We start from the raw sequence: 13970 nt of genomic DNA on the forward strand, positions 1-13970 counted from the left end.
ATGTAACCCTTGGCCAGTAAATCTTCTAACTGCTCTTTCAATTTTTTCAACTCAATCGGTGCCATTATGTATGGAGTTTTAGAAAGAGAAACTGTACCTGGTACTAATTCAATACTGAAGTCTATTTCACAGATTGGAGGCAAACCCGAAATCTCATCTGGAAAGACATCAGCAAACTCACATACCACTGGCAAATCTGCCAATGATGGGCTCGATTTCAGTACATCTACTGAATACACAAGGAATTCCTCTACTCCTTTCTGTAATAATCGAGTCATAGATAACACAGATTCTAGAACCCTTACCGTAAAATTTCCATTCATCAGCCATATCAGATCTGAATCTCACAATCTTCTGGAAACAATCTACGGTATCTCTTACTTGGTCAGCATATCAATACCGATAATGCAGTCAAAATCAAACAAACCTAGTACAATACAATCTATCTCAATCTCATGGCCATCATACTGCAGTATACAACGTTTAACAGATTTCACTGAAATAAGACCTATCCCCAAAGGTGAAGAGACAGATACTACAGCAGATAATGACTCAACAGGCAAATCATGTATCAATGCAAATCGCTCAGATATAAACGTATGGGATGCACCAGTATCAATCAATACATAAGCAGAGTAATCACAAAGAGAACAGTTACCTGCCACAACATCATCTGGTGCTTCCTGTGCCTGTTCTTCAGTTAAAGCAAATACTCTGGCCAGCTGTCTCGGAGGCTGGCTAACAGTCTGGCTTCCTCCTGGCCTTGGTTGTGACTGGGTAGTAGGGGATTGCTGGAAAGAGTGAACAGCAGATGATCGTCTATCTGTCTGAGCCACTGATCCAAATGATTTTGCTCCTTGGGATCTTTGAGAACTTCGCTGTGGACAGACTCTGGCAAAATTTTCCTGCTATCTACAAATGTTGCAACTACCAGATACTCCTTGGCATTGCTCTGTGGGATGTCTCCCTCCATAAGTTCTGCAATATATCCCTGCATTACTCTGGTTTTGTCGTGAACCACTGGAGAAAGATGAACTACTACCAGATCTCTTAAACTGTTTTCCTCTGGCTTTCCAATAATCTTTCTTTCCACTGCTGCTACCACCACTATCAAATCTGGGAGGGGGTTGGTGGAACTGAGTGGGAGGTTGTTGATGTTTCGGTGTTGGTGCAACATACGAAGCTCCTTTCTGCCTAATCAGGCCCGCTTCTGCTCTTTTGTCTCTATTCAAAGCATCCGCAAGTTATTCGGTCTCCCAGCATTTACCAGGTACAGATCTCAGGATTCAGCCCATTAATGAACTGATCAGCAACAGCTTCATCATTCTCAGCAACATGTGGAGCAAAACGTAACAAGGTAGAGAATTTGGCCACATATTCTTCTATATTCAACTGACCCTGTCTCAGATTGGCAAACTCTGCACCCTTGTCTTTCCTGTATGATACTGGGAAAAATCTTTGATAAAATTCTGTCTTAAAGATCTTCCAAGTAATAACTGTACCTCGATGCTCCAAAGCCTTCTTAGTCGTAAGCCACCAATTTTTTGCAACATCATGCAACTGGTGCCCAATCAGTCTAACTCTATGCTCATCTGTATAATCAAGGGAGTCAAACAGCATCTCAATATCATCTAGCCAACTCTCACAGTCAACAGAATTCTCTGTGCCCTTCAAAGTCGGTGGTTTGAACGACTGAAATCTCTTCAGTAGTGGTTCCATAGGTGTCGCTGTAACATCCATCGGATTAGTAGAAGTACTACCCTGTTCTGGGATTCTTCGAGGAGGCATATCTGATTATCAAAATGATTAGTAACCAAATATAACACATCTGTTTCAGTCCTCCTCTGATCATCTTACTGCTGATCAAGAATCGGTTCTGATTCATTCTCAAGTCATACATGTTTCCAATCACTTAGATATTCAGGTAAACATGTATTAAAGCATTAAAACATGCTAGCGTTGCAAAAGTAGGAAAGAAAACTCAATCTACCCTGTTCACTCTCTTCTAAGTCAGTCTAAGGAACCTACTGCTCTGATACCACATGCTGTGGGGACCCGGACGCTAATTCATCTATTTAATCATTATTAGGATCAAATGTAACAATTAAGTAAACTAGGTCATAAATTTTTTTTTATACATGAATGCGCAACATATGAAATAAATCTTATTTCATTTACAAGATCAACATCAAGATCCAAAGTACAAGTCTTGTACAAAAGTAAATCATAACAAACTAATGTTCAACCACTACATATCAAGTGATGAAAACAACTCTACTTCTGGGTCCGAATATTCACACTAATCTCAATCTCTCATCCTCTTCTCGACCATGATCTTGTCCCACCTGTTGTCATGCACACATACAAACACAACGACAGCCGGATAACTTCGGTGAGAAGTATATTCCCAGTATAAACAACGTATACATGCAATCATATAAACGGATATAAAAGCATGGAACCGTTATCAATAACATGTATCATAATCTGAAAGACATGAATCGATATAAAACTGTAAATCAAACTTTGTCTCATAATCTCTTTCTCGACTCTTCTATAATCTAGGGATCCCGATCGAATAAGAACTCAACATTCTCCTACCTACTCTCCCAGCTAGATGGTGGTATGTTCTTATTTCCAGACTTTGGCATTCTATATCGAATCTCTACAATAGGAGTCGATCTACTCCTAAGCACATGAATATCACCAAAAGTCCAGTGACCAATTACTAGGCACATCTGCCCAAGACTCTAACTCATGTTGTGCTATAAATCAATAGACTAAGCATATCAATCTCATGAATTGCGAACATCAATGCAATTAAATAAAGTATGTGGTTTTGGAAAACTCAAGTCGAATCTAACTCAAGTCGTATCTTCCCAGTTCAACATTGATTTATACCTTTCTTTTCGTAGATCAAACTGATCAATGAAATCAATACTAGTCTGGCTCTGATCATTCTTCGAAGTCTTCAATACCAACTCTGGAATGACATATTCGAGAAGTACAATATCAATATACAACTCAAAGCAATACTGGATATGATCAGAACTCAATCAAATTCTGTTTCGACGGCATAACAGCACAATCTCGATATAAATAGCAATACCATATCAACAGATACCAATCTCAACTCATAATCAATAAACAAACATAACCTGATACCAAATCTGTATATTCTCAATCAAATCAAATCTGAAAATGATAACAATTTCATACGGTATCCATTCTTCGATCCGATTTCGATTATACGATTACAACAATCTCAGGAACATATAATATAGACCAAATCATGATTCCTTCAATATCATATTTTCAAATCAAGCTGAAAAGAAAATAAACTCACATATTCTTGAAGCTCTTACCGAGAGAAGTACGGTATTAAACTCGGATTGAGATTCTGACGATCGAATCTTGTATAACACTCACAATTCAAAATCTAAGAAATTAGCCTTTTCCCTGAAGCTCTCGTTCTTTCCTCTGCAAAATCTGAATTGGAATGAATAATTGTTCATTTTATTGCATGGCTAGGACAAGTGTCTCATCTCTTTGTACTGCACATCTCGCGCATATGCGCGACCTTCCTCGGCGCATATGCGTGAGACCTACTGGTCTCGGCGCCTAACATTTCTTCTGCTCGCGCATATACGCGCCCTGACCCCGCGCATATGCGCGAGACCTACTGTCTCGGCACTTGTATCTTTCACATGCTCGCGCATATGCGCGAGGTTCTCTGCCCTGTTCGCGCATATGCGCGAGGTGTTTTGTCCTCGCACAACTCAAATCACATGCTTTACCAAATCTGGTCTTGGAATGGTCCTTCTATAATCACATCAATTCATAATCAATAATCTCAAATTAACAGAATAAAAATCTCGGGCATTACACTTACATTGACTAAAACATCTAGCAAACTTTACGTTACCTTTTTCTAAGGTTGACTTCGTAATAATAAAATCAATGCTCTTAAAACTATATTGTAGAGAGTGATGCAACGTGATATTATATTTTAATTTTAATACTTTTTTATAAGCCCAATAACATAAAACATGCGTGTTATTTTTAATTTATTTGAGATCAATATCTCAAATTTGATATAAATTTTTGGGTTTTAAATTCGATATTCAGTTGTAACAAATTCTTTTTCGGGTTAAATGAAATGATAATATCTTTTATATATATATATATATATTTATTTTTTTGTTGCCCCACCTTGCTATATATTTCTTTTTAATTTTTACGATACTTAATTTTTTTTATTCAACTTTTATATTTTCACATTTTCTTAATTTTTATGATTTTTTTTATTTTAAAATTCAAAGCATATTTTTTTACAGATTTAATGTGATAAAAAATTTAAATTCGATTTTTATTTTTTTAGAAAACTTGTAAAAATCTAAATTTGATATTTAATATTTTTACAACATAATTATTTATACAAAAATCGAGTAGACGCGTACGTAATATGTGAACATGATAACTAGTTGAAGATATTATTCATGTCATGCTTTGGAAGTTGGGAGTCTATGTAGATAAATATTTTATTCATGTATATTGGTTTATTTTAAATTTGATTATATACATGTCAAAGCTTAGTTTTCATACGTAATAAATTAATTTACAAGACTAAAATATCAATTTTTCTAATAATTGTTAGTAGTAATCTGTATTTTTACCATCGTGATCTCTAATCAAACTACTTAATATTGATATATATGTTAGTTATATATGACATCATTTTAAATAATCACAACTAGAGTTTAGTTATATATGTTTGTTTATTGATATAATGTTATTTTTTCATTTTCAATATTAATATTGTATCTTTCATTTTTTTATTATTTTTTATCTAAAGAGTTGATGTGACATTGCAGACATGTCAGCTCTATCGAAAAATAAACTAAAAGTGAAAAAAAAAAATAGCGGACTAAAATTGAAATTTGACGATATAAAAAAAAAGCAAAAAAAAGACAAATTCAAACATTTACATCTAAACCAAGTTTGCCATTCATTTCATGTTACCAAAGTGGGAGATCCAACTATCATTTTGCTATGACCCAATATGGCCAAACAATATTTGAATCTTTTGATCCTATTCAGATGATATTGTCCTCAAGATTGAATCCCACAAAATTAGTCATCATTTCGAACAATTGAGTAGAATATCCAAAATGGGCATCACATTTTACATTATTTTATCATGCATTTTATTTCATGACAATAACCATGTATTGTGCGTTACAGTCTATATATATATATATATAGATATATATATCCAAGTATTTATCTGCAAGGTCAAAGTGCCGTCTTTCATTGCCGTCACAAAATCACTGTTTACGACAAATACCATCTTTCCCTGCAAGCTATTCCTCTCAATTCCGTACATAACACACACACACACACACACACACACCCCTGCAAACTCATGGCATCTTTGTGTGTGCATTTTTCATTCTGATAAACTAAACTGGGAATTTCACCTCCTCGATTGAGTGGTTTTTTGTTTGTATTTCTCTGCTAGTATTCTTTGATACAGAATTGGGGATTCGAGATTCATTTATCATCTTAGCCAATTCTGAGATTAAAATCTCTTCTTTGGGGATTCAAATTCATCCCTCTTGTTCATATTCTCGATCTTTCAGTTGGGTTGCTTTTAAGCCGTCAGAGCCAGCCTCGAATTTCAATTTAAATCTGCTCTCTATTCCAAGGGTGGCCTTTCTTCAGTTATTCCTCCAATTCTGATTGAAAAGGGTAAGTGAATTCATTTTTTTGGGGCCAAGAGCTGTTGTACGTGAATTAGGGTTCATATCATAAATTGAAATTCAGTGCTGTTGTACCTTGTACTGACTAGATTGTGTGCAGAGGTTGGGTATGGCTTCTTACAGGCCTTTCCATCCGCCGTCCCAGTCAGCATTTGTTCCATCGCCGCCGCCTCCACATCCAAATCAAAACCCGCTGCAGTCTTCAGCAGCTCCACCGCCGTTACTTGGTGGAAATCAGTACTCTCAGAATTGGGGTCCTTACAGCAGCAGTGAGGGTTCAAATTACAGTCAGAATTATTCTCTATCAAACCCTAGCTCCAATTACCAACATTCAGGGTATGGATCTTCTTCTACACAACATCATTTTAACCCTCCCTCCCGAAACCAGATGCCACCGCCACCACAACAACAGCCATTTCAATATCAACCTCCACCACCACCGCCGCCAGAATCTTCTTCTTACCCTGCTCTGCCCCCATTGCCACCACACCCTACCCCAGCTCCTCCAATGTACTACCCCCCATCTTCTCAGCACTCTCATTTCAATCAACCTCAGCTTTTGCAGCCACCGCCTCCCCCACCTCTTCCGTCCTCTCCTCCTCCGCCTCCACCTCCATCGCAGCCTTTATCGCCTCCTCCATTACCTTCTGGCATTCCCCCTGCAGGAACGAGCAGGGAGAATAGGCATGGGCATTCTGGGGCTCCATTTAAGCAAGACCACAAGCCCCCAGTACCACCAAATGCAAAAAAATTGAGCGATCCTCAGGGTTCAGGTAGGGTTGAGACAGAGGAGGAAAGAAGGTTGAGGAAAAGGAAGGAGTATGAAAAGCAAAAGCAAGAGGAGAAACACAAGCAGCATATGAGGGAGACTCAGAATAAATTGCTGCAGAAGACCCAAATATTGGCCCCTGGGGGAAAGGGCCATGGGTCAATCAGTGGATCACATATGGGCGACAGGAGGAGCACTCCCTTGTTAAGTGGTGACCGAATTGAAAACCGACTGAAGAAACCAACAACGTTTCTCTGCAAGATGAAGTGAGTATGTTCGGCCGGTTTTCTTGTGAATAAGTCCTTTAGCGAGTTAATTGGTGCAATTAGGGTTGATAATTATGCGCACAAATCAATGCAGATTATGTTTATACCAATCCCTACATTTGATATTTTACTTGTCTTTTGTAGACATTGACATGCTATGGAGTTTGATCGATTAGTTTTTCTGTGATCTGTATCTTCTCATATTATTTACTACGGTGAGAGGATTGATTTGCCTTGATGGCATATTTGATTTTGATAATCTAACTTATGCATGTACATTTCATTTAGTCTCCATTTGGTAGTTGAACATTTAATTGATATACCATCTACGCATTTAAGGAACCAGATACGTTATATTGATTTGTGACATCTTATAAAACATCCATGGCAGGCTAATGCATGGAACATTTTGTTATACATTAATTAATTGTGTGTTAAATGTGCACCAGAGCACAAGTACATTATGGGTCAAGTATTTTTAGAGACTGAATTATTTATCATACCTTTCTGTTTAAAAGCAAGTGGCAAATGAAATTTACTAGCCAATCTATTTATAGGATTTGGAAGTCTGATAATGGGTTATTTGATTTAAGTTGCGATACGGGCTTACAAAGTCTTTAATTTGCCTGAAATTTGGAATTTTTTTAAATGGAATTATGTAGTAGTTCTAGGTCTTGTGATACGCTATAATTCCATTTCTGTCTCAGACTTTTAACCCAGGTACGTGTATTACAATCATTTCAAGAGATTGTTTTGTGCCAGGTTAAAATACAGTTTCGCCCTTCTCACACTATATATGCTACTGCAGTCGTCCCTTGAACCCCAATTTACTCGTGTCCTCTTGCTTTTTCCCAATGTTCTTTTTGGAAATGCCCGTACTCCACACCTAGCATCGTTCTTCCACCACCTCGTCCTGAACAAATTTAAGTTATTTGATATGAATCGGTCAATTTGTATTATTTTAGGTTATCCAAATGCTATATCTCAACATAAGAAAATGTGTAGATGAAAACCCCTAAATTTTTACTCATAATAGATCTTATCATGTCTGATAAACAAAAAGCCATACGGCTTCTTCATCGGAGAGGAAGAAGTCTAAGATTTCAGATTTTGTTGATTCTAGGTATGTTATTTTATTTTTTTTATCACTGATTCACACTTCTTGATGTTATTGTTTTCTTGTAAATTGATGCATAAATTTAAATTGTTGAACAAGGACTAAAAGGGTTTTGATTTCGAAATTTGGGTTGTATCTGCTTTTCACGAAGGGGAAAATAATCCATTCTGTGGTTACCCTAGATCTGGCATTTTTCCTACCATGAATGAATAATTGACAAGAATTGAGATTTAAAAGGTAGTTTTTTTTCCTTTTCGCATTTTATGATGAACATTCACTTCTGAGTTTGTGCTATTTGTAGGTTTCATAATGAACTGCCAGATCCATCAGCTAAGATAAAGCTTTTGCCTTTGAAAAGAGATCCAGATAGGTATAGAATCTTGTTTGCTATAATTCACATTTTTCATCGGTTCACGATATAAATGGATAGTATTTTCTATGGTTGAAAATTTAGTTTTGTTGTTCAACCATAGCTGTTGACATCACACTACCATGCCTTCAATGAAAGAACAACTATTGATATTACTTTTTCCTCCTTTCAGTTTAAATCCAGATCAGAGTTGGACTGTCCCTGCCATATAGATGATTAAAGTTTGATCTGAACATGTGTAATTAAATGGCAGTAGGGAGAAGAGAAAACAATGTTTATGTTCATTTGTCAGCTGCCCTATCTTATGTTCATATTGAAGTCTGTTATATTCCTTTTGTCTGCTGCCTCTTTCTAATTTGTGTCAGAAGACAGAGAAACATCATAATTACACGTCCCCTGTTTGAATTTTCATTTTCTTGGCCTATGGTAGGCCTGTATGAATGATGGCCAGCTGTTCCTTGAAGGTCATATGTTTGCCATTTAGTGTGTATTGAAGCATTATATTTATGGGAGACAAAAAATTATTTGGGTATCTATTCCTTGTATATGTTCCTTAATTGAATGCACCTCCACTCATAAGCAATTAATCAGGCGTTAAAGCTAATGGGGCTGTCCTTGCATTCCTCTTGTACAAAATTTTACATATAGCTTATGGTTTGAACCTACAGATACTGTAGATATCAGATTACATCTTTAGAGAAAAATTGGAAGCCTCAGCTTCACATTGAACCAGACCTTGGGATACCGCTCGACCTTCTTGATCTGAGCGTATACAAGTAAAATTATTCTGCCTCTCATCCTGTTTCTCCATTACCATGACACATTATCTAACTTTCTCATCCATTTTGTTGATTAGTCCTCCCAAAGGTCCAAGAATACCCCTTGATCCAGAGGATGAGGAATTGTTGCGTGATGATGAACCTATAACCCCAATTAAGTTAGATGGCCTTAAAAAGAAAGAGAGGCCTACTGACAAAGGTGTTTCTTGGTTGGTCAAAACTCAGTATATATCTCCGCTCAGCATCGAATCAACAAAGCAGGTACTATTTTACTCTTTGCTCACTAAGGGTACGGTGGACTCTGCTGAAACTTGAAAGTGTGGATAAATGATTATGCTTTTGCAGTCTCTGTCTGAAAAACAAGCAAAGGAATTGCGAGAATCTCGAGGGAGAAACCTGTTGGAGAATCTCAATAGTCGGTTAGTGATTATTTTCATGTCTTCTTATCTGTAGAATTTTTGTAGCTCTTATCTCGATGATTTATTTTGCCTTTGTTTCAGGGAAAGGCAAATCCATGATATTGTGGGTTCATTTGAAGCGTGCAAGACTCCCCCTGTTCATGCAGTGAATCCCAAACTAAAACCATTAAAAGTTCTTCCTCTTTTTCCATATTTTGAGAGGTGTAGTTTTTTTTATCCTTTTATTTAATCTTGTTTTTCAACTATCAAACACATCTTGTAGCTGGTTGCTTGTCAATTGTGTATGGGGAAAATGCTCTCCTTTTTTTCTTCTTTTTTATTTCATTTATTGTGGTTTATTCTTGGTTTATTCTTTGCATCTAATCATAAAGCATTATTTGTAAACCAGAAACTTATGTGTTGATGTTGTAATTTTTCCAGGTATGATGACCAGTTTGTGGTTGCAAATTTCGATAGCGCTCCAACAGCTGAATCAGAAATCTACAGCAAATTAAGTGCAGCAATTCGTGAGGAGCATGAATCTAGAGTGAGTAATGATTAGTTTTTACTTAATGAATGCATCATGCCATAGGCTAAATAATGTTGCTTCCCTCCCTCCCTTCACTACTATTCTTTCTTCTGCTTGTACTACTATCATAGAGTTCGCCTAATCGTTGCATTTGCTATGTGTATATTGGATAAATTTAGGAATTTGGGAGCTCAAGTCTTCCTCTCATTTCGAGGCTTTGTGCTACTATTGCTTTTTTACCGTTTCTGTTCTATCTTTAGCTTTTCTCAAAAGCTTTGACCTGTTCTACTTTGATTAATATATGGCATTGTGCAGCATATTTTTAGCAAACATCCACTTTATATATTTCTAATAGATCTAGATGTTTTAGATGTTCGAGAAAATATTATGTTTCAACTATATATATTCCGAATGAAGAATTTAAGAATTGGTGTTTATTTTTCTCAACTTTTCAGGCTATTATGAAAAGTTACGTTGCTTCAAGCAAGGATGCAGGGAAATCCGATAAATTTTTGGCATATATGGTCCCATCGATTGATGAGGTAGAATAGTTTGTCAAGTTAAGACGAGTTCGATGTGATTTTTGCCAAAGTTAATTTGGCATTTTCTTTGTTTATTGTTGCAGCTCGAGAAGGATGCGTACGATGAAGAAGAAGATATCTCATATTCATGGGTCCGGGAGTATCACTGGGATGTATGTTTTGTGATGTAGAGTTATTTTGATTCACTTTTCTGAAGCTACCTATCATTTATATCCTGTTCATTCCTGGCAGGTACGAGGCGGAAATGTCCAGGATCCCTCAACTTATCTTGTGGTATTTGGGGAATCAGATGCCAAATACTTGGTGAGTCTTGTTTTCCGGCGAAGCCTTTGATTTCTGCAGTTCATTCTTATCCTTGTACTAACTCGTGATCTGCATTTAGCCGCTTCCTACTAAGCTTGTTCTTAGGAAAAAGAGAGCGAAAGATGGAAAGTCAAGCGAGGAGGTGGAGCATTTTCCTGTGCCAAAATCCGTGACCATAAGGAGGAGATCAACTGTTGCTGCCATGGAATTGAGAGACGAAGGGGTGCATTTATTTATTTTACCATCTTATATCCGGGGGAAAGCTATCGACTCTGGGCTTATTGTTTTTGTGATTGGCAGGACATTGTAGGTTCAAGGGCCAGTACTTTACCTTTGAGAAACAAAAGGGGCAATGCTGGTCGTCTGCATAGGGTCGTGCAGGACACAGATGGTGATCATTTTAGCGGAGTTGAGGATGACTTGTCTGAGTAGTTGCCCTGCCCTTGTTAGTAACTGTCAAAAACATGAAGGGGATAGAAATCTGAATATAATGGTTTTATTTTTCTTCTGCTGCTGCACTTGGTTGGTCTGTCCATGAAACTACAGTATTTCTGAATCATCATAGGGAAAAACTACAGTATCATATAACTATGGCACCTGGTTTCGTTTTGAAATGTTTAGCTATATTTTATGTTGCATATTTCGCAATATCGATTTTACCATCAGACGCATGCATCATAGTCCTGTTTCCCATAGTGATGATTAGTTATATTTCCGCTTTGAAGAACTCAGAATCCGTCTCGAATGCCAAATCTGGGTCTAGTTACGACTTTGAAAGTTCCGGATTTGACTCGAGTCGGAGTGTTGATGTTCATAGATATTGCTCCAAAAAGTAAAAAAATAAAATCAGTCTATTCATTTCAGGGATTTAATGACATTTTTTAAATAACGGATTTCGTGAAGTTGATAAAATCCCAAAAATTTCTAAATATTTTCATATTATTTTATAGATTTATTCTATAAGATTTTTATTTATATTTGTAAATGTTTTTATAGAAATTTATGAATTTTGTAATTTATGATTGTAATTTTTTTAAACTAACGGTTGAACATTTATGATTGTAAATTTTTTAAACCAACGGCTGAACGTAAATAATTTTTATTTTTTTAATAGATTTTTATTTATAAATATAAATAGTTTAACTTTTTGATTTAATTTACCGTTGACGATAAATAAGTAAATAATAAATTTATTGTAATTAAGTTTCAATTATTTCTGTCAATTCAATGTGTTTTTTTATTTAATTAATATTTTTTAAAAATACATAACAATGATTTTCAATATTAATAAATAATCTAACTTAAAATAATTTCATTCATTTTTGGTAAATTTGATATGAAAATATATATCAATTTTGTTTTGGACAAAATATCCAACAAAAATGTAGATTAATTAAAATTTTAATCAGTCAAACATATTATATCTATATATATAAATATATATATATATATTCAAGTGAATAAAATTTTTGTTCACAATTTTGAGTTGTACTCAAAATTAAAATGTAAATTATTTTAAATCTTATAAAACAATCAAACACCAAATGTTATATAATAATTAATAAAAAAACTAAAATTTATCTATTAAAATAATTATTATTTTCAATTTATAAGTTAATAAATATTATAATTATTTTTGTTATGTAATATAATAATTTTTTAATAAATATAATTTTATTTTTTTCAAAGTTTTGTTATCAAAACATAATATATAAAATGAATGGTGCTGATTATTTTAATTTTAAACTATTAGTAATAAAAAATATATTTTAAAAATTCCAAAGAAAAAACATATGGAGAAGAAATATTGAATTAATTAATGTCTATATTGATATTATTTTTAATAAAAATAAAAGTGAGTAAATGAGTTTGAGATAACTCCAAATTAAATGGTCATTCAAAACTTTAGGTTGAATCAAAATTTTTTTTTTGATAATTTATATTTATATGTTAGACTTTAATTCATGTACTTAATAGAATTTCATGGACCCATTAAAAGTATATTGACATTTTGAATATCTTTAAACTTTTGTAGAGTGTTTAAAAGTCAAGTTTGAATGTCACATGACTTTATTTTTGAAAACTTTACAAAAGTTTAAATTGAATATCACTAAATTTTTATAGAATATATAAAAATTTAGAATGAAGGTAAACTTTTTAACTCCACAAAAATCGTTAAAATTAATTAATATTTTCTGCTCGTTTTCTATGGAGGGATATTGACAGTAGGTTGTTTGTCTATGCCTCTCACGCTTTTGTGATTTTTTCTATGAATACAAAATGAATGGTTTCGAAATTACGTTAACATTTTTTTCCCCTTGATTATTCAACTTTATTGAACTACACTTTTTAACTGGAATGACACTCAATATGCCTGTTCTTTCTAAAATCAACGATCTTGGTTTTTGGACTATATGTGCAATTTTTGTATTGAGTTTCGATTCTTGAACCTTTTCATCCAAGTTAGTTTGTTTTTTTTTAAAACAATCTAAGCCTTGCATTTATATATTATCATATGAGTTGTTGTTTTTTTAGCTATCACTCGAGTTCGTTCATAAATATATATGATTGGAGGGATTTATGTCAATTTATAATATTGATATACCCAAAAAGAGTATTAGTTATGGATTAGTCGTATATATTCTTAGCACAAACGATGGGAGAAGCAGATGAAAACTTGTGAAATTTTTTTATGATCGCAGACTTTTAAGATAAAGCCTTCCGCGGGAGTTGAAACAAACCATTAATTTCAAGGTGATTGAAATACTATCTGGATTACAATCAATGGGAGCACCATATATGTTCTTGAAAGAGACAATTAACACAAAATAATTCCCCTAAAAATAGCTTATTTTGCCCTTCAGTAATGAATCAACACCGATATATTAAACTCAATCTAATAAATAAAATGACTACTTATTATGGCATTCGTGAATAGGATGATAAGCATAATATATATAAAGATGATAAATCTAAACTTGGATATATAATGGTGAATGACACTAGTCTTTTGTAGAATATGAGTCAAACATTAAATAGAGCATGAATAAATAATCAAATAGTATCTTATCCTACCCATCAATCGTTATCTATTTATTTACATGATGTAAATTTATAATGGCAATATTAACATTT

The 13970-nt window shown here is 34.4% G+C and overlaps 1 protein-coding gene across 2 annotated transcripts; it reads left to right on the top strand.

Annotated features, from left to right (window-relative positions):
- The first annotated feature begins 5297 nt into the window (after positions 1-5297).
- Positions 5298-11470, top strand: LOC142541050 (protein PAF1 homolog). Of its 2 annotated transcripts, none has more exons than XM_075647590.1 (13): positions 5298-5751; positions 5852-6797; positions 8216-8284; positions 8953-9060; positions 9141-9324; positions 9409-9482; positions 9564-9683; positions 9903-10008; positions 10446-10532; positions 10616-10684; positions 10764-10835; positions 10915-11058; positions 11136-11470. In XM_075647590.1, exons 2-13 carry the CDS (start codon positions 5872-5874, stop codon positions 11265-11267), a joined length of 2091 nt encoding a protein of 696 aa, XP_075503705.1. In that variant the 5' UTR covers positions 5298-5751; positions 5852-5871; the 3' UTR covers positions 11268-11470. The 2 variants fall into 2 exon arrangements, with proteins under 2 accessions (XP_075503705.1, XP_075503704.1); XM_075647589.1 differs by having other exon boundaries at positions 5863-6797.
- Positions 11471-13970: the final 2500 nt, after the last annotated feature.

Source organism: Primulina tabacum, chromosome 3 (assembly GCF_025594145.1).
Source record: "Primulina tabacum isolate GXHZ01 chromosome 3, ASM2559414v2, whole genome shotgun sequence".
Classification (NCBI taxonomy): domain Eukaryota; kingdom Viridiplantae; phylum Streptophyta; class Magnoliopsida; order Lamiales; family Gesneriaceae; genus Primulina; species Primulina tabacum.

Coding starts and splice junctions, on each gene's coding strand:
- LOC142541050 (XM_075647590.1), top strand. CDS start 5,872: ATGGCTTCTTACAGGCCTTTCCATCCGCCGTCCCAGTCAGCATTTGTT. Junction 9,483..9,563: donor TTGGAGAATCTCAATAGTCG/GTTAGTGATTAT, acceptor CCTTTGTTTCAG/GGAAAGGCAAATCCATGATA. Junction 11,059..11,135: donor TGGAATTGAGAGACGAAGGG/GTGCATTTATTT, acceptor TGTGATTGGCAG/GACATTGTAGGTTCAAGGGC.